The sequence below is a fragment of the Trichosurus vulpecula genome, chromosome 4, assembly GCF_011100635.1.
Source record: "Trichosurus vulpecula isolate mTriVul1 chromosome 4, mTriVul1.pri, whole genome shotgun sequence".
Taxonomy (NCBI): Eukaryota; Metazoa; Chordata; class Mammalia; order Diprotodontia; family Phalangeridae; genus Trichosurus; species Trichosurus vulpecula.
In genome coordinates, this window is record NC_050576.1 from 65,177,753 (window position 1) to 65,198,849 (window position 21,097).

Consider the following 21,097-nt stretch of genomic DNA (forward strand, 5'->3'; position numbering starts at 1 on the left):
ATCAAGAAACAGTAGATCCTCAAGGGAGTTCCACTAGGACTAGGCCTCGAGAAGTTTCACCTCAGCTTTGACTTCACTCACAGCCTCAGGAAATTTCACAACATTGAGATGCTGTGACAATCAGAGAGAGAGAGAGAGAGACTGACAGAGTTTATTGTACCACATCCAAAGGTCTCATTATAAAAGAGAATTTCATGACTCAGGAAATAGTATCATCTGTCCCTCACACAAATGAGGAAGTACGATCAAAAGGCTATGTGGAAATTCTTCTCGTAAACCGGTTTCACCTGCAAGAACTTTTCCTTCTGTTGGCTTTCCGGTTACAACTAAGAAGTGCCTTGATTTTTAATATTTTATTTTAACTAAGAATAAGTGCTTGGCTCCTGGATTTTTAAGAAAAGTGATAACACACAGTTGCAGCCAATAATCTACTTTGTGCTAACAAGGTAAGCTTATTGAGGCAGTTTCCCTTGCTATAGGTAAATGTTTACATTGTTTGATTATGTAGCAGTTTACTTTCCCCATATCTGGTCTCCTAGGAATGCAAACAGCAGTTGTGATAACGGTTCCTCAGTTTTAACTTCTTCTGCACATCAAGGTTATGGCAGGAAACAGAGAAGAGTAAGAAGTGAAAATATGATAGGAAATCATCATGAAAATATTCATCTAGAAAGAATTTCTGGGTGAAATCACAGAATCAGAGTTTCTGTGATTCTGAAGTCACTCTGGGGTCCTTTCTCCATGGAGTTTGTATGGTGGTTCCACTTGGGGTCAGAGTCTCTGCTGAGCTTAGTTGGGCTCTGAGGGTATGCTACTCTCTATGACTCAACTCTCAAAGGCTATTTTCCCTGAATCCATGACAGGCTTTCTTCTCTAATGCCAGGGGCCACACTCCTTGAAGTTGTTGTCTTGCTGCCTTTGTATTTGCAGTTGCCTGGGAAGAGTGTGTCCCTGTTCCCTGTGTTCCCTACCCATGTGCCTCAATGTCATTGTGCCCACTTTTCATGTGGAGGTTGAGGACCTCAGGCTACTAGTGCAGATGAGCTCAACCTTTTTAAGCCCTCAGGAGAGCTACCTTCAATTAGCAAATAACATTGTCTCAATTCCAAGAAAGCTCCCTCGAAGTAGCTCAAGAGATGACTTAGAGTTAACAAGTCTTTGCACTCCATTAACATACCATTACCTCATTACTTCTATTATCTGCTTCCCATTTTTCTTTTATTATGAGGATAAAGGATTTCCACTCACATTGCCATAAGATCTCCTTTCTTTTCTTCAGCAAAGAAGTCTTACTTAACCCTGACTTAGGAAACCATGACCAAAAAAGTTGCAATTATTGGAGCTGGTGTGAGTGGCCTGACCTCCATCAAATGCTGTTTGGAAGAGGGACTGGAGCCCACCTGTTTCGAGAGAAGTGATGACATTGGGGGTCTGTGGAAATTTACCGTGAGTATATGATCTCCCTGCTGCTCCTCCCTGTAATTTCAGAGTTAATACCTCTCTGATAGTGTAGGGTTAAGTCCACCCCGAACTCTATAAACGAATGATCCTTGTCTGTTCTTGTCTTGTACAAACAAGTCTGACCCCTAATTCTGCCACTCACTAGCTAAGAGACCTTGGAGAAGGGGCTTGATATTTCCAGGGCTCAATTTCCTTACCTTAAAATGAAGGCACTGGACTATGTAATCTCTAAGGCATATGAATCAACAAGTGGATGGATGTGTGACATGTTAAAAAAAACCAAAAAAGTAAGGAAATCTCATAAAATAATAAAAGAAGTATAATATCCAAAAGGAGGGAGGTAATAGTTAATATTTAATAGTAGTTAATCTGTAATATGCCAGTTAATCCCTAGAGTTAATTTTCACTGGACAGGCCAACTGGAATATTATCTCCAAACTTTCATCCAATAGATAGCCTGGTCATCAGACTTTCCTTGGACCAGTGCTTCATCAAACATGAGATGTGGCATTGAGTTGACTGGGATCTACTTAGAGACAGAGTAGCAGTAACAGTAATAATAATTATGTATTAATACTAATAATAGCTAAAATTTATGTAGAGCTTTGGGTAACTAGGTGATTCATTAGATAGAATGCTGGGCCTGGAGTCAGGAAGACTCCTCTTCCTGAGTTCTAATCTGCCCTTAGATATTTCCTAGCTGTGTGACCCTGGGTAAGTCACTTAACCCTGTTTGCTTTAGTTCTTCATCTGTAAAATGAGTTGGAGAGTAAGTAGAGCACCAGCCCTGGAGTCAGGAGGATCTGAGTTCAAATTTGACCTCAGACACTTGACACACTTACTAGGTGTGTGACCTTGGGCAAGTCACTTAACCCCAATAGCCCTGCCTTCCCCCCTGCAAAAAAAAATTTTTTAATTTTTAAAAAATTATCTGGAGAAAGAAGTTGCAAACCAATCCAATATCTTCGCCAAGAAAATCCCTGATGGGGTCACGAAGAGTAGGACATGACTGAAACTGATGTGGTTTAGGGTTTCCAGGAACCTCAAAATGTCAGGGTACAGGGCAAGTCTGCCTGGAAAGAATTCAAACACTCAAGCCTTCTTTCAGTCAAAGTAGCAAGGTTTATTGTAACATCAATAGAAGCAGAAAGGGTTACTAGTGAATCTGCTCCTTGCTGGGGGTGAGATTGATACTTATATATGGAAAAAAGACAGTGAAGAGATCTGGATGGGATTAAGGAGTGATAAATAGCCTGCAGTGGCCCAGGTGGGACAGTGAAAGGAGTTAAGTGGTCTGGGGTGGGTCAAGAGGACTGTGAAAGGCCTATTAAGTAGTCTGCCGTGTACAAGAGCCACTGTGAAAAGACTGTTGAGTATCTACGTGGGCTGGGCTGTGTCAGGTGCCCTGAGTGAGATGCCAGTGATCTGGGCTGCTGAAATACATGGCAATATTTAGGGTTCAGGTCTCATCACCCCATCAAAACAACTGAACAACAGCATATAGCTAGAATTTATGTAGTGCTTTAAGATTTGCAGAGTGGCTTTCAAATATTACTTTATTTGATCTTCATAGCTCTGGGAGGTAGGTACTACTATTATTCCCCATTTTACAGATGAAGAAACTGAGGCAGACAGTGATTAAATAACTTGCCCAGAGCCATATAACTAGTCAGTTTCTGAGACAAGATTTGAACTCAGGGCTTCCTGACTCCACGTCTAATGTTCTATACTACATCATCTTACGTAATACAAATCTAGATAGTGTTACAAAGCTTGTGAAGAATTTGGCTTATAACAACTCTATGATATAAGAAGAAACCCACACAAATAGGGAGTGAACACCCCTTCCTGGAAACCTTTCCCTGCTTCCTGGAGGCAACACTGAATTCTGCTCCCTCTCCTCTCTAAAAGTTGACTCTCCTGCTCCTTCAGGAAACCTCTGGACATGGAAAGACCCAAGTTTACAAATCTGTGGTGACCAACGTGTCCAAGGAGATGAGCTGTTACAGTGACTTCCCCTTCGAAGAAGATTATCCCAACTACATGAACCAAGCAAAGATGATGGAATATCTTTACTCCTATGCTAAACACTTTGACCTTCTGAAATACATTCACTTCAAGGTAAGAAACCTTAGATGCTTGAGAACTGGAGGAGCAGATGTTACTCCAGTCAGCAGGGCAACCAGCTCATGGAAAGAAGACTGGGTAAGCTCCTGCCTGAATTTCTCTCCATATGACTAAGAGGCAAGATGGACAAAAGGGAGGGCTGTCCTCTCAGATCTCCAGTAGGATTCACACTTACACTGAATAATTCCTGACCTCCCCTTATTAATTTTTTCTTTTCACCCAGGAATCAAGAGTAGATTTCAAATGAGGGCACTTTCTAACACATCCTCTCTTTCTTGATTTTTTAAAATTTGTTTGGCTTGGTAGTGTAGAGGCACTGAATTGAGAGTCAGAGGATGTGGTTTCGATTTCCAACTTGTCTACCTTCTCCCCCTGTGACTTTGTGCAAGTCACTTGACCACTCTAGATCTCAGTTTCCTTAGCTATGAAATGAGAGGCTTGGATGAAATGTCCTCTAACCTTCCTTAAAGCTCAAAATCAATGATCCTATGTATAAATCTTTTCAATAGATGTAAGATATCTTTGGTAGTAAGGAAGAAGAGATGCTTGTGCTAGGGAAATTGCAAAAGATCTCTCCCTTTTCTACTGTAGTCTTTTTGAGTACCCTTCAGACTTCCAGACAGAATAAACGCTAGGATATGGGAGAATTAAAATCAGTGCTACTGGAATCAGGTAAATTGAGTGACCTTGGACATTTATTTACCTCACTCACTAAGTCATCAGGGTGTGCTAATGAGTAGGGAGGGATTTGTCTTCATTTCTTTTCCTCCAGTACAATGTTCATAGGAGATGGCAGAACAGCTAAAACGCTGAAGATGAGGCAGCTAGATGGCTCAGTGGATACTTAACCCGGATTGCCTCCAAAAAAGAAAAAATAAATAAATACTTAAGACTTCTTTACAAAAGCATACTTGTAAGAAAGGGTGTGCTGGTAAACATTTAACAATTGACTCTCCCTCCAAAAAAACAGACACATGATACATTTTTACGTTTAATATGCATTATAGATATTTTCTCCATGACTTTCTTAAGTCTAGATAATCGACAAAACAATGTCAAGCCCTAATTTGTAGCACCTGCCAATTTCTAAGGTGTAAAAATTAACATCGAAAATTTAACAATCTGGAGCAGCAGTGCAACCTGCCTCCAGCACTGCCCTAACAGTAAATCCTGCAATTTTTTTTTTTTACTGAATCCTTTAAGGATGAGATATTTCCATGTATCCCCTTCTTGCTGTTGCTGTCCTAGTCCATCTTCCCTCTCTGAAATGTTTGAGAATTTCATGTCCTTTATAACCAGAGAACAGCAGCCAATCCCATATTTGGAGCTCTTTCTTGCATCATTCCCACCATGTAGTGGGTCTGGCCCTGAACCCTCATTAGGGAGAAGGCTTTTCTGTGCTTTCCTTTCAGACAACTGTGTGCAGTGTGACAAAGCATCCAGACTTCTCTGCCACTGGCCAGTGGGAAGTGGTGACAGAGACAGAGGGGAAGCAAGATACAGCTGTCTTTGATGCAGTCATGATCTGCACAGGACATTACCTGAATCCTCACTTACCTCTAGAATCTTTTCCTGGTGAGTCAGTTAGACTGGGATCTGAGTGGAAGCTACTCTGCCAAGCTTTTCTAGAGAAAAGCATTTCATTTACCAATGAGAGCATTTTGTCCTTTGTCATAAGCAGCTCCAGAGGCATCAAACACCTGCTGTCAGGGCACACGTGCCCAAATGCTACCTGACTCAGACTAAAATGCAAAAAATTGGGAGATATTTTACAAAATAAATACAAACAATAGAACATATACAATGTTACTATGTGGTTTTCTAGTCAATATGCAGTGGCAGAGATTCTTGGGTATGGTTCAATAGCCTGTTTCTTTTTGATATCACTGATCAAATCCATCACAACATGGAGGCAAAATGTGCCTTTAAGGGCTTGCAAAAGTATCAATTGTTATTCAAATGTAAGGTACTTCTGGTAGTCATCATCATCATTGGAATAGTAGTAGTTGTAGGCATAATAACAACATTAATGATTCAGAAGTTCTGCATCCCTCCTGTTCCCAGTATACTTGTCAATCATGGTGGACATCTTTAGCCAAACAGACCAGGCCAGATAGGGCAGTTCTCTGCAGGAATAATATTCAATCATTCTGTATGTACCATAGCTGTGTGGGTAAAATCTTTAATTACTGAATTGTAGGAAACCGTATTAATTATTTCATTATCTAAGCCTAGCCTTGCATGGAAAGAAACCAGATTTGTAGTGCTTACAGATTAAACTAGTTTAATGCTTCATTTAGGACTCCAGGTCATACCGACTCCAGAAAACTTCAAGGGTCCCAAAAACTGATGCTAGGAATTTCCAGTTTCCTGAGAAATATATTTTAATTAATCTAGGTGAAAACTAATCTGTGTGCATTATTTGGAAACATTATATGTGAACCAATCAAATAATTGTTTCCTTTCTTTAAATCTATACTACAAAGGCAGTGTGGCCAACTAGCTAGGCATGGAGTCGGGAAGATCTGGGTTCAAATTCTGTTTCCAATGATTATTAGCTGTGTGACTATTAGCAAATCACCTACCTCTCTGAGTCTCATTTCCTTATCTATAAAATAGCAATTTTATAATAATACCTGTGGTACCTATATCATAGAGTTGTTATGAAGCTCTAATTAGATAACGTATCTAGAGTGTTTTGTACACATTTAAGCGTTTTATAAGTAAGAGAAGGACAGTATGGGGTAGTGGACAGAGTGCTGCTGTATGTGGAATCGGGAAGGCTTGTCTTTGATACCAGCCTCAGACACATTGGCTGTATGATGGGACAAGTCACTTAAACTCTGGGGACTTCCATTTCCTTATCTGCCTACCTCACAGAGATGTCATGAAGACCAAAGGAGATAATGGATGTACAGTGCTTTGTAAATCTGAAGGCACTATGCAGTTGTGAATTATAATTATTACACACGGTAATGGTAAGTTAATGATTTTCTTTTTGGAGCTATTAAAGAAAGGTTCTCAAATTCTTTCTCTGAGAATTCCTATTTGGCCCTCAAAGCTCTAAAAAAACAGTTAACAATGCCTTTATAAGTGTACAGAGTTAGTTTACCGGTTTTGAACATTGTCCCTTCCCCATATAGGCAGTGTCTAGACTATTTCTCCTCTTTGCCTGGGAATAACAGGAATAAATAAAATAATAATAATAATAATAAACTGGGAATAAATAGTGCCAGATGACACCCACACAATATCAGCAGAGTCTTTTAAAATTCATCATTGTTTTTTGTTTTGTTTTGTTTTTTGTAATTATCAACTTAGTCAAGAGGCAAGGAGGCATGGGGGACAGGGAGCTATCCTTGGAGTCAGGAAGACTTGTATTCAAGCCTTGCCTGGAGATAACAATAACTGTAAGACTGGTGAAAACACTTAATCTTTTAGGACCCCAGGCAACTATTTAATGCCATTAAATGGCAAATTTGACACCCCGTGCCAGTACAGAGAGTTTCCACAAGGTGAGTTCTAGATCAGAGGAGAGAGATCTGGACCAAAAGAGAAAAAAAAATGTAATCAAATGTCTTTTGACTAATTCTATAGATTTAATCCAATCACACAATATAGCTTATTTTTTTCCTCACTCAAGTAACCAGTTGTTTTGAATATACTGAATAAAGGGGTTGTTTAGTGATATCACTGAACTGGTCTTAAGACTCGGAGAGTTCCTTATTCAATCTGTGTCTCATAACAAAAGTTCTCATTACATAGCACTTTACCATTTGCAACATGCTTCCTCACAGCTCCCTTGTGAAGTGATTGATTGATTGATTGGTTGATTGGGCAAATATTGTTATCCCCATTTTACAGATTAGAGGGTGACTTGCCTACAGTTTTGGGGTTACTACAAAAAGTGTCGAATCTAGAACTAAAACCTGGCCAGTTCCTATAATTCTAAGTTCCATGTAATTTTCCTCACACCACACTACTCTGGTAGAAATTTAAAACAATTAGTTTAAAAGACTATGCAAGTTTAAAATATGCAACATTTATGCAACATATATGATAGCTTTCATAACTTCAAACAGTGTAGAAATTCTTTTGGAAGAATGATTAAACTGAGCAGTCACTCTCGGCCCCATCCTCACCAGCGGGCACCCACTTTGAGCTCCTCCTCCATCTAGCCCTACCTGGCTCCTCCCTAAGTAATGGCCTGACAGAAGCAGCCTCATGTTGCACGGGCCCTGGTTCTCTGAGACCCAGTACCCCAAGGTCACTGCCTTCCCTCTGCAAGGTGGTATCCAGGAGTTCTTCTTCACCCATGGTTATTTGGGGGGTCAATTTAGATCTGCTCAGGCAGCTAGGTGGTGCAGGGGATAAGAGTACAGGACCTAAAAGTCAGGAAGATTCATTTTCTGAGTTCAAATCTAGCCTAAGACACTAACTAGCTGTGTGACCCTGGGCAAGTCACTTAACCCTGTTTGCTTCAGTTTCTTTATCTGGAGAAGGCAATGGCAAACCGCTCCAATATCTCTGCCAAGAAAACCCCAAATGTGATCATAAAAAAGTACAACTGAAAACAACTAAATAAAAACAACCACAATTAGGGCTGCTTGCCCCTGGACCCTTTTCCAGCTATTTGCCCCAAATTGGGACAAAATTGCCCATTACAGCTATGCTGCACAGAATATATGTTGGGTTCGTGTTGTCTAACAGAACTGTTTCGTGCCTCCATTTGCTTCCACTGATATAGTTCCTATGCTTAGTTATGCCTCTTCTTTTCATTTTCTCACAGGAGTCGACATATTTCAAGGCCAGATCTTACACAGTCAGCAATACAAGACCCCTCAAAGTTTTCAGGGCAAAAGGGTCCTTGTGATAGGTCTTGGGAATACTGGTGGTGATCTTGCGGTGGAACTCAGTCGTGTGGCATCTCGGGTATACTGACCTCTCTATAAGCTCTCTGACTCTCATTTTTCCCATAAGTCTTTGGAGTTTAGCCTTTGGAGTTATGAAACATACAAGGTAATCATGACTTAAGAAGAATACATGATGAAATAAACCTTAGAATTTCTCAAAGATACCCCTAGTCCTAGCTTTCTACATGGCAAGTTTCCACTTGCAGAAGGGGCACGTCTCCAAGGAGCATGTTAGAAAAATGTTATTGACGTCTGACCATTAGGCAGTTTCCACAGAAACCTATTTCTTACTACTGTCTCATTCCTAGACAGGAAAAGGATAAGAAATTCTGATTTCCCTATAGACCTAAAGGCAAATGTCAAAAGATATGAGTTCATCTCAGCTTTGTTACTAATAAGATATTAAGATTTTAAAGTAAGAGTTCATCTACCTAATCCTATCATTTTTGCAGATAAGAACACTGAATCTCAGAAAGGTTAAAGTGATTTGTCCAGCAAAGCCAGAATTCTATTCAGGTATTCTGGTTCTAATTACTATATTTTTTTCCATTTCAAAACTTTGTTTTGAAGCAACATATGTGAAGAGGGAAATCAAAGTGAAAAGATTGGACTAAATTGTTTTTAAGGTCATTTCTAGCTCTAAACATGATGATCCTTGCTCTGAATCTATAATAAAATATAATATGTAGATGATACATATAGGCATAAACAAACTTATAAACATACATAAATTTCAATATAGTTCTATTAAATGTTTTCCCAAATCTTCATTTTATTAATAATAGTTCTCATTTATAAAGTGCTTTAAGATTTACAAAAAGAGATTAAGTGCTACACCTATGCTCACATTGCTAATAGGTGCCAGAATATGGAATCAAATCCAAGTCTCCCAACTCCAAGTTCAAATAATATTTCCACTACACAATACTATATTTCAGAATGCTTGAGGATAGAAATGCTAATACTGCATGCCTTACGTGTTACACTTACTTTTATGATGCTAGACCCCCAAAAAATTTAATGTAAGGGGATGGGGAGGGAGGAGTGGTATAGGATAAAGTGTTTTCAGTTATTTCTTTTCTAGAAATCAGGAAAAAAAAATGTGTTGGACAGGAATCTGCTGATAAATGTTTAACAACAAGCTCTCTAGGGGGCAAAAATGTATGTAGGACACATTTTTTAAGTTTAATCTGTACTATTAACATTTTCTCCATCACTTTCTTAAGTATAAACAATCAATAAAATAATAAATAAAGCCCTGATTTGTAGCATTTGCCTATTTCTGAGGTATAAATGTTAACAACAAAAATTTAACAATCAGTTCCTGCCAGCTGGTACCAACTGGCTCCAACATACCTCTGAATACAGACTGGACCTGTGTTTTCATTGATATAGGCAATTCCTCAATGAGAAAACTCTCCCTCAATTCAGGGTCAGCCTCTTCTATGTTTACTTCAAGTCTTTTAGAATGCTAAGAAGTCAGGTGACTTGCCTAGGGTCACACAGCCAATATGTGTCATAGGCAGAACTTAAACCCAGATCTTATTGGCTCCAGTACCAGTTCTCTCTTCTATATGCCTTGGCTGCCTCTTGTCAAATAAATATTATTTGTAAAATAACATTGGGAGGGGCAGCTAGGAAGCAGAGTGGATAGAGCACCAGCCCTGGAGTTGGGAGGACCTGAATTCAAATCTGGCCTTAGACACTTACTAGCTGTGTGACCCTGGGCAAGTCATATACTTCCAATTACCTCCAAAAAATAATAATAATAACAATAAGAAGTCTAGAAACTTATCTGTTCCCCTGTGCACCAGTCTTTTGATCCTGCTTCCTTCTTTTTCAATTATTTCATATTCAATTCAATTATTTCAAAATGTATTTGAATTTGCATTATTCATAGATGTTGCCTAGAAGACCCTTTAGAAATTATCTAGTCTGAACCCCTAAGGATGAGGAAACTGAGAGTCAGAGAGGAGGCTTGATTTGCCCAAGATTACACAGGCAGTAAATAGCCATAGTAAGATTTTGAAGCCAGGTGCTCTGACTTCAAAGCCAACACTCTCTGCACTATATGGAATTACCTCTCATTTGAGGAAATTTCAATATGTCTCACTTCTAAGACATTTAAAGCTCTCAAAGACTTTAAAACTACTGTATGGATTCCATGGGGAGAAATAATATAAAGTGACTGATACTTTATCCATCATGCCTTACCTTTTAGGTGTTTCTCAGTACTAGAACTGGTAGCTGGGTCCTTAGCCGTCTTTCTAAAGATGGCTACCCCACTTTTATGATCTTCATAACAAGATTTCATCAGATGATTTCACGCAGGCTGCCTTCATCTAAGAGAAACTGGATGATGATGAGACAAATTTCAAAATGGTTTAACCACAAGAATTATGGATTGGGTATTCCTAAAGGGTAATCATTTTAAAATAGAAAAAGTTTATTTGCAGAAATTTCTTAATATCATGACATTATGGGAAGTTAAAATTTATACTAAAATGCCAATATTTTCATCATGTTACTATAATTATGTTGATCAAAAATACTTGGAGTTAACAGCTTTTAGGGACCAAAAAAACAAAAAAAGGCTAATTAGAGAGTTTAGAAGAATCCTTGACAAGAGACCGACTGTTGGCTTCATATCAAGTTGGAGAATCAAGGAATTTAAATTTTCTTTGAAAAGTTCTAAGACAGATTGACTCTAGAAGTAAAATATGTATGGTACCAGTAAACTCAAAGAATCACATATCCCTTGGTGATTAACAAGTGTCAAATATCGAATAACAGGTATTATTAGGGAGATAATTTGGTACGGAGTCAACATCATGCAGGGTACTGACTCTAGAGTAAAAAGGCGAAAGTTCATTCAATTCCTGACTCTAATGTTTAACCTTAACCCCTGGGCCTTGATTTCTACATTTATAAAATGGGGAAATTAGACTAGATGGCCTCTGAGGTCCCTTACTGCTCTAGATCTATGATCCAATAAATAGAACGGAATACTGTGGGGTATAAACTTCTAGAAAGAATGGCATGCATTGTCTAGCTAAATAGCCAACTACTTGTAATGAGCCCTATATTTATCACCCAAATGAGAGTATCATCAAAAGAAATGGTAACATTTTAAAGAATGACTTTTATTGCAAGCTCAATCTACTTCTTCACTCCTACCCTCATGGTAACCACATCTCCAAAATCACAATGGAAATAAATGGGAAAGCAAGCATGATTCAGTATATAGTCTTTCTAGGAACAGAATGATTCAAAGTAAATCAATCATATGGCTAAATATCACTATCAGTCAGTTGCTTTGAAATGTATAGTACATAGGCTGAAAGTGCATTTTTCATTTTTCTTTAAATAATTTCATTTCACAGCCTGTTTTCCTTTTAGACTTAGTTTATTTCCATTGAGCTTCTACTTCTGCCTGAGCTTAGTTTCATCACAAGGATAAACAGATATTCAGTTAGCTAATCCTTGGGAAGAGGTTACATGGTCTCTTTCAGAAATGTAGTTATCTCTTCCACATTGAAGGGGTTAGGGGTACAGTGTCCAAGCAATTTGGAAAATCTGTGTAAAACTTTTGGCCCACCCTTCATACCAGAGAAGAAGTCTGAATTTTTTTCTTTTTCTTTTTCTTTTACTTCTATGGGGTGTTTATAGTATCTTATTGTAAAATTTGGTTTAAGTATTCAGTCATCGGTTCTGTGTTGTCTGCTGCCCTTCACATGTCGTCTGCAACTTCCACAAACCTCCCCCAAAATTTCCATTTAATTTTTTACGCCAACCCATGATGTGGAAAGTCATGATGTTGAAGGGATAACTGTATTCCTAGAGAGGAATTTTGTTTCTAAATATGTAATGAAGAAATCTCTGAGGCTTACTAATGGAAGTTGGAAAAGAAGTTAGAAACATTCTTAAGCCTATGGAAAGTTACTGGATGGATTATTTTGACTAAATAGATTAGTATATTCATAAAAATAAGCAATTTAATGCAAATTTCCATAAATCGGTTAGGTGCTTTAGTCTCATCTAATGCTTAGCACAGTTCCTCAGGGCTTAACATAGTACTTGGCACATAATAGGTGCTTAATAAATGTTTATTGATTGAGCAATTGATCTATATACAAAATCATTGAGTGGGATTTTTTGTGTCTTTGTTTCCATATAAAAGGAAAACACCAAGCTTTATTGTAAATGATGAACTGCCAAGCTGTATCCTTTGTGGTACTGTCACTGTTAAGGACAATGTGGAAAGGTTTACAGAAACCTCTGCCATCTTTACAGACGGTACAGTGGAAGAGGATATTGATGCTGTGATTTTTGCTACAGGATTCACATTCTCTTTACCCTTCCTTGAAGAACCTACAAGAAGTCTGTGCAAAACTAAGATCTACCTGTACAAATATGTATTTCCTTCAAACCTGGAAAAGCCAACAATGGCTGTCATAGGCCACATCAGCCTTAAAGGAGCTTTCTTGCCCAGTGTAGAACTCCAGGGAAGATGGGCCACAAGAGTCTTTAAGGGTAAAGATATTCTCTTAGGATTCAAAAACTTTTAAAATAACCTAATTCTGCCTGATTGTCACCACTTCCCCAACTATCTAAAATCAAACAACAATTTTTGTCCAAAAATATACAGAATCTTTGTAGGAATGAGCAAATGAAATATTTCTTCCTTTTTTTAAAAGTCCTCAAAAAAGCTTTCAAGCAATATGACCTTTCCATAGGCAAGGGCAAATTGTGTGTTGATGTAATCCAGATAGAATTGAAAAGTTTTTCAGGAATTCTGAATCCTGTATGATACATGGGTCTGAGAAGAGAGGTATGTATGATGTCTATAACTATAGAGATGAGACTTTACTTTGTTGCACATTCAAATTTTTCAAGTTGATTCAAAATTTGGGATGCCTAAGCAGTCTTTCAAACAGGGCAGTTCTGACTGTTTTTAGAAAGAGGCAGGGGGATGCGGTGAGAAGAATGCTAGATGTGGAGTCAAAGGAACTGGTTTATAACTCAGCTCTGTTATTTAACACAGTATCATAGATTTAGAGTTGGAAAGGAGCTTAAAGTAATAAAATCCAGTCCCCACATTTTACAGATGAAGAAATTGAGACCCAGAGAACTGAAATTACTTTCCCAGGGTCACCAATCTACAAAGTGTCTGAGGTATATTTGAAGGCAGGTATTCCTGATTTCAAGTCCAGCCTGTTTCTATGTACTATGCCACTCTTGTGTGAACTGGAGTAAATCACTTCATTTCATTAGGCTTTAGCTTTGTCAACTGTAAAATTTATAAAAGAATTGGACTAGACGATCTTAAAGGTCCCTTCCATTTCTAAGTCTATGATCCTACGGTTTTATAATGTCTCCAATAAATTGGTGTGACATCCTTATTCTTGTCAAGATTAACCTTCATAGTAACAATGAGGGTCAGACTGGGATAAGTGGAATCTGGAGAATAGACAAAGAAGACAATATAGGGCAGGTGAACAAGGAAGGTCCCAACAGCAGGTACTAGAAGGAAGTTTCAGCAGGCGGCTGAGGTTTCACAAAAATGCAGCTTTAAATGGAAAGTTGCTCAAAGTGACGCAAAGTGTTAGGACATATCTAATGGTGATCAGCAAGAGATTATCTTGGCAGGTAAGGGCAGGCAAATAATTTGCATTAAGATATTTCTGTTAGCAAATAGCAGACAAACAGGCACAGGGACTGAGGTAACAGGCAGGGGTACCAGACAAAGATGACTAGCCCATAATCCTGAAAGAGAATCTTCAGTACCAAACAGGGACCTAGTACTGGGACTGGACTAGAAGATGGAGGAGATTCATCATGATTGTATGCACAAGCTAAAGTACAGGGAAATGAAGTTAGGGTATATGTCACAATAAGACCAGTTTCTGGGATCATCTGATTTGCCTCTTTAAAATAATTACATCTAGCATGAAAAAGTGATTGGCTTCAGAATCATAGTTTATTTCAAATCCTGCCTCTGATATCTGTTTAACAAGTATTTTAACTTCGCTGAGCCCCAGTTTTCTCATCTGTAAAATGAGGGGGTTAAATTAGAATCTTTTTAGGGTCCTTTCTAGTCTTAAATCCATGGCATTGTTCTAGAATCAATTTTAACTTCTGTATAAACTTTAGGGATAACAGTTGAGAGTCCCATGCCATGTCTCTCACCAGTATCTAAGAAATATTGAAACCAGAAGGCTTTTAGTGCTCTGGCTAAATTTCTCCTACGGAGAATTTATATAAAATCATGGGAAAGGGTCACCCAGGTTGAGAAAACATGGATGGGTTGTGACCTACACTGGTAAAAAGAGTGCCCACACAGATGAGATTACTGATTCATTGAAATATTCAAGTCTAATAGCTTTAGCAGGCATGCTCTGGCCAATTGTCTACAACTAAGGAAAAGCCATGCATTTTATTTTTGTCATAGGGTTATGCAAGATACCTCCAACAAATCAATTGATGGCAGAGGCTACCAAGAAGGAGCAGCTTGTTAAAAGGTATGAAATACTTCTCACCACAGAGACAACTAAGTGAAGATTTTCTTCACAAAATAAATTTTATATATCAAAGTCATTTTCATGACCCACAGAAAAGATTTTAAATATAAAAAACAGTTTTTATGTATAGTTATCTCTTTGTGTCTTATTCCATGGAAGATTATAAGTTATCTGAGGTCAAGGACCCTCTCTTAAATAAACTTTGTAGTTGCCCAGCCTAATGGAAGGCTGTATCTAGTTGGCCCTTAGTGTTTGTTATATACCATTAGATCTAGATAGAACACATATTGCCAGCAATCCTACGCAAATCCCTAAACATATTACTACAGAAGACCTAGTGAAAAACTTCCACATAACTGAGCTATCCAAAAGTAGAATGGGCTTTCATGGGAAGAAAAGGAAGGAAAGGCAAGGGAACAAACATTTATTAAACAACACTGTGTGCCAGACACTATGCAAGGTGCTTTGGAATCTTGGCTCTTGGAGGGAAATGGCATTCCCCAAGATCTATGTCTGCTAGCTTTAAGGAAATGAATAATATAAATACATATATATATGTATACACACACACACACACACACACACACACACACACACACATATATCACTTAGCCTGTTTGCCTCCTTTAACCAAACTTTCAGGTCGACAACTAGCAATACCAGGAAGTAAGATTGTTAAGGGGAACTTAGAAGTCATGTACAGACTGTCCCAAAAATCAGAGGACAGTAATTTGCAAACTGTATCCTGCATTAACCAAAAATCATATCCTGCTACTACACACTGAATCAGAGGAAGCCATCTTGGCTTTGCTGTTTGGGACACTTTGGTCTTATGTTATGTAAATCTCAGACAAGCTCTAAACCTCTGCAGGAAGATCAGTAGAGCACCAAATAGCATTGATAATTTTGAGATGATGTGGACATGTTGACTTTAAAGTTATACAGACCACTTTGAGATGATGTAGATATGTTGTAGATATGCTTTGTATGTAGATACGTTTGTAGATATGCTTTGGTCCTATGTTATATAAATCTCAGATAAGCTCTAAACCTCTGCAGGAAGATCAGTAGAACACCAAATAGTGCTGATAATTTTGAGGTGATGTGGATATGGTGACTTTAAAGTTATACTGACCACTATGAGATGATGTAGATATGTTAATGAATAACCACAAGGTGGCACAGATAAGAGTTAGTCTCTTCCCCCACAAAATCCCATAAAAATGAGAATTCAAACTGCTGCCCCCTCCTTTTCCTCTTCATGGGGTCCATACTGCTGAGTACTCCCAACTCTAATTCATAGTTATGTGCCTTTCCCCTTCCCATCCTCTTCCCCACCTCTGCCTGCCTTCCTCCACCACCCCCATCCTCACGTCGTTTGCCTCTGTATCCCCCTCCCATCACTTTCTGTGCTGTTTTCCCCTACACCCTCTGTACTTTATTAAAGTGTGATTGCAGCCTCACTTTCTGAAGCCATAATGGTCTGCCCTGGCAGATACTCAAAGAACAAGTATGCCTGCCCTCATTTCATAGTCTTATAAGTTAAATCACAATTGAAAGTGATAGCTCTTTTTTAAGTATTTGAAGGGCTGTCATGTGGGAAAAGGATTACATTAGCCCTAGAAGACAAAACTAGGTAGTATGGCTAGGAGTCACAAAAAGGTAAATTTAAGCTTAATACAAGAGGAAACTTCCTTATATTTAGTGCTAAGAATAAAATGAGCTTCCATAGGAAGAAGGGAAAGGAACAGGAACTTGTATTTTTTTTAAGCACTTACTATGTGTCAAGCACCATGCAAAGTGCTTTACACAAACAATTTCATTTGCTTCTTACAACAACCCTATGAAGCAGGTAGTATTATTATCCCCATTTTACAGTTAAGGAAATAGAAGCAAACAGATGTTAAGTGATTTGCCCAGAGTCACACAGCTAGTAAGTATCTGAGGTCAAATTTGAGCTCAGGTTTTCCCAACTCCAGGCCCAAGTACTCTATCCACTACACCACCTAGCCATTTGGTTCTCTTCTTTGGAGATCTTCAAGAAAAGGCTGGATGTTGCTCCTGGTATTGTTGTTTGTCCTTTGTTCTCCAAGAGGACCAATGATATCACAAGGGTGATGACTTGGGCATGAATTGGATTTAAGGGAGGCAGAGATGCATCAAAATCCAGTGGTCAAGATGTCTAGTGATGGCCCCAGGATGCAATGGGTGACCTTGGCCTTTCTAAATTAAGGTCTTTCCCAAGTCTCAATTTGTCTGAGTCCATGCCCATTCAATGACTAAAGGCTAGGGTAAGAACTAAGGCAAACGATGTCCCAATTTGCTATCACAAAGATTTCATTCTGGGAGAGGAAGAACCTCAGAGTTTCTGGCCAGAACAGAAAATAGTTGCTATTTAACACTCATTCCAAGACATCCAAAGCTAAACAATGAGCCACAGAGATTTGGTTTGGGGCTATCGTTAGCCATTTAATGAAAGCCAGAGTGATTTGGGTTTAAAGGCATAATCTAGTAACGCCATTTAAAACACAATGGTCCTTTTTAAAGCCTGTTTTTTCAGAGCTATATTTCAAGAAATCAAAAATGAAAGCTGTGCACTACAAAAAGGAAATTGTCCCAGGTTTTTGGAAAAAGGAGGAGGAAGAGGAGCAGGAGGAGGAGGAGGAGAGGAAGATAAAGAAGGGGAAGGAGAAGGAAATGGCAGCATTCCCCAAATTCTGCTCAAGTCGGCAGATCAGGTCCCCAGATGATAGCTACTACTGCTCTCAGATAACACAGCAAGGACAGTTAAGACAAACCTCCTAAGAAGCTGGTTCACTCCTTCCCACAAATACACATGATATCCACGGGGAAATAAGTTTAAACTTGGATCATAATAGTAATGAGGCACACTTGTAAGAAATATGTGTGATGAGGTTTAACTCAGATCACCTGTTCTGGAAGTCTTTCTCTCTCTGCATAGACACCTCATGCAGAACTGTTGTTGTGGTTTGTTGTTGTTGTTGTGTTGTTGTTTTGTTCCTTCATTCTTGAAGAGGACCAATGACTACTTATAAGGCAGACTGTAAATTCCTTTTGTTTTTGTTCAAATAGCATTTCTGACATACTGGCTCTATGACCCTCAACAAATCATTTAATTTCTCAGTAATCTAACCAACACTCCAACAGATATAGAAAAGGTAAACCCACATTGATGGAGAGAGTTTCCTCATCTAGGTATTCTCTATGTCTGTGAAATTACTGGACTTTCCCCTATCCAGTATCTTTATTTGCATTACATATATACATATACAGTGCCTTGAACTTCCTAATTGTCTTAAAAATACTTGTTGGATAGATTGTTATGTTGTAGCAAGGATTCTTTTGAGTGTATGGGTTGAATTAAATGGCTGCTGAATTCCTTTGTAACACCTAAATTCCGTATTTTATAAGGATACTGATTCTAAAATTAAAATCTATTCCATTCTCTAAATTCTTTGGTCACTTCTAGTTTGTACAGAAAAATCTAGCAAGATGTGAACATTTTTGTTTCCTATCAACAGCAAATTCCTGATTTATTTTAAATGAAAACAAAAGCAGTATTTGGAATCCAAAAACACCCACGAAACCCACACTTTGGATTTTCTAGGAAGTCTCTGAATGAATATAGGTTTATGTCTACAGGAAGGACATTTCTAGTTCATGTTTACAGTGATCAGACTTTCCCCTCATACTGAATTCAGATTCCTAAACCAACACTTGAAACTACTCCACTAATTTTACTTCTTTGCCATTTTCTCTCCTACACTCTACACTCTACCTGTCCCCATTTCTCAAAATATTTCTTCTTGCTCTCTCCAACAAAACAAACAAATTTATCTATTCTTGACCAAGAAAAACATCCCTTTCATGTTTTGGTTCTTGAAATTTTGTGAAAAAGGAGTTGAAAAAGTTTGGGGAGGAACTGAGCAATGATGAAGGATTTATCATTTTTCTTCTTTTCACTAAGGGGCATCATTATGAATCCCATCAAAGAGACACTGGACTACATCACCTTCATGGATGAACTTGCTACATTCATAGGAGCAAAGCCCAGCATTTTATCCCTGTTCCTCAAGGATCCCAGGCTGGGAAAGGAAGTTTTCTTTGGTCCCTGCACTTCTTACCAGTACAGACTGACAGGACCTGGGAAATGGAATGGAGCCCGAAATGCCATCTTGACTCAATGGGACCGGACCCTCAAGCCCTTACAAACTCGAATTGTTGCTGATTTTTCTGAGTCTAGTGCTGTGCCTCGCTGGCTAAAAATCTGGGGTGGGGCATCTGTGCTGTTTTTTGCTGTTCTGCTTGCTTATAAATCTTCATTTCAGATAAGACTGGTTGGACTTGGAAAACTGGGGAATAGACTTTCCACTAACCTAGGCAGTAATTGGCAAGCATGAATAACATCTATGCAACAACCTCCTCTCGCGTCTGAGTTCTATAACCTTCATCACAGGAGAGGAAGCATATAGAATAATCCTAGAACAAAGGATCCTAGCATTAGATGGAATGATTCCATATACTTTTGCTGATGCATTTATTCTTACCTGTCTGTGCCAACTGATCTCTGCTTCCTTGATTAGAGAATTTGTTAATCTCTAAAATCATTTACCCTTAGGCCTTAGCCCCTTCTCTGGCTATCTCAGCCCCCTCCACAGGAGCCAAGACTCTCAGAACTGACCTCTTCCAATTCTCTTATCCCATTATACCTATAACTCAGAATGGGACCAAATTGAATAGTCAATATCATTGTCCCCTCCGGCCTCTTCTCTGATAGTTCACATAGTACTCTTTCTCCACCCTCCATTTACTTTCTATATAATCTCTATCTTCTTGTAGAGATTGATTGCCCAACCATCCCTTAGACTATCACAGTAGGCTACACAAACACTTGTGTATGTATTATGTACAAGTACTTGCCAGATTCCAGACTCACTGTACATTCTTGTTGCTATTGAGATAATCTTGAAGGACGCTCAAGCTGTAATACCCTCTTAATTGGTCTCCCTACCTTCAGTTTCTCCCACTCCCTTCCTATCTTCCATAAAACTGCTCCCCTGCTTAATCTAAACTACCTAGCCCAGGATTTAAGGCCATCCAAAATCTCATTCTACCCTAATTTTCCAGCCTTATTTCATATGAAATGACATACTATATCTAAAGCATTTTACAAACCTTAGATTGCTATATAAGTTTTATCTATTATTAGATTACTATCCATTAGATCAGAGGATCTTAATCTGGAGCCCCAAAACTTGTATTTCAACAGAAGTCTATTTCAACATGATTGCTTAACTTGTAATCCCATGTATTTTATTTTATTCATGTAAAAACATGATTCTGGGAGTCTATAGAGCACATCTGACTGCCAAGAGTGCATCACACACACACACACACACACACACACACACATGCACCCCAAGAATCCCTGCTTTAGAGACTCTATATTTGACTCAAATTGGACTAGTAACTATTTACCAAACTTGGTATTCCATCTCACCCTTCCATGAAATTGTATAAACCATCTGCCATACCTGAGAATAAATTCTTCCTCATCTCAGCATCACTGAATCTTTATCGTCCTTCAAAGCTCTGTTCAGGGATCTTTCATAATTGTATCCATTTTTTAGTATTACATGTGGTATGAGTATGGGCATTTTCCCAAACACAGTATTCTCGTCCAGCACTTTGCACAGTGCCTGACACATCACAGGTGTTAAATAAACACTGATTGATTGTCATACTCTGGGAGTCTACTCAAGGAAGAGGATTAAAATTTTTAATTAGCTCAACTCTACCTCCATTGGGGAAAGCCCTTACTTAGGTCTAAACATCAAAAACAGCTTAGCCCTAATTTCATAATAAAGCAAACACAGTTTAACTAAATTAGAAAAATCAGTCAGCTGACAAATATTTATTAACAGCCTGCTATGTTCCAGGGTCTTAGATAGTATCAGTGGAAGGAAGAAATTGCTCAATCATTCGTGGAAGTTCCTCAAGGTGTTGGAGGCAGTTCTTGGGGCGTACTGGTTCCACATAAACTAGCATTAGAAG

At 38.6% G+C, this 21,097-nt stretch overlaps 1 protein-coding gene across 1 annotated transcript; it reads left to right on the plus strand.

Moving 5' to 3' along the window:
* Positions 1–284: 284 nt before the first annotated feature.
* Positions 285–20,605, plus strand: LOC118847467 (dimethylaniline monooxygenase [N-oxide-forming] 4-like). The gene is made up of 9 exons (XM_036755950.1): positions 285–446; positions 1,280–1,446; positions 3,394–3,582; positions 5,001–5,163; positions 8,378–8,520; positions 10,723–10,922; positions 12,682–13,034; positions 14,953–15,022; positions 19,011–20,605. Exons 2-9 carry the CDS (start codon positions 1,315–1,317, stop codon positions 19,441–19,443), a joined length of 1,683 nt encoding a protein of 560 aa, XP_036611845.1. The 5' UTR covers positions 285–446; positions 1,280–1,314; the 3' UTR covers positions 19,444–20,605.
* Positions 20,606–21,097: the final 492 nt, after the last annotated feature.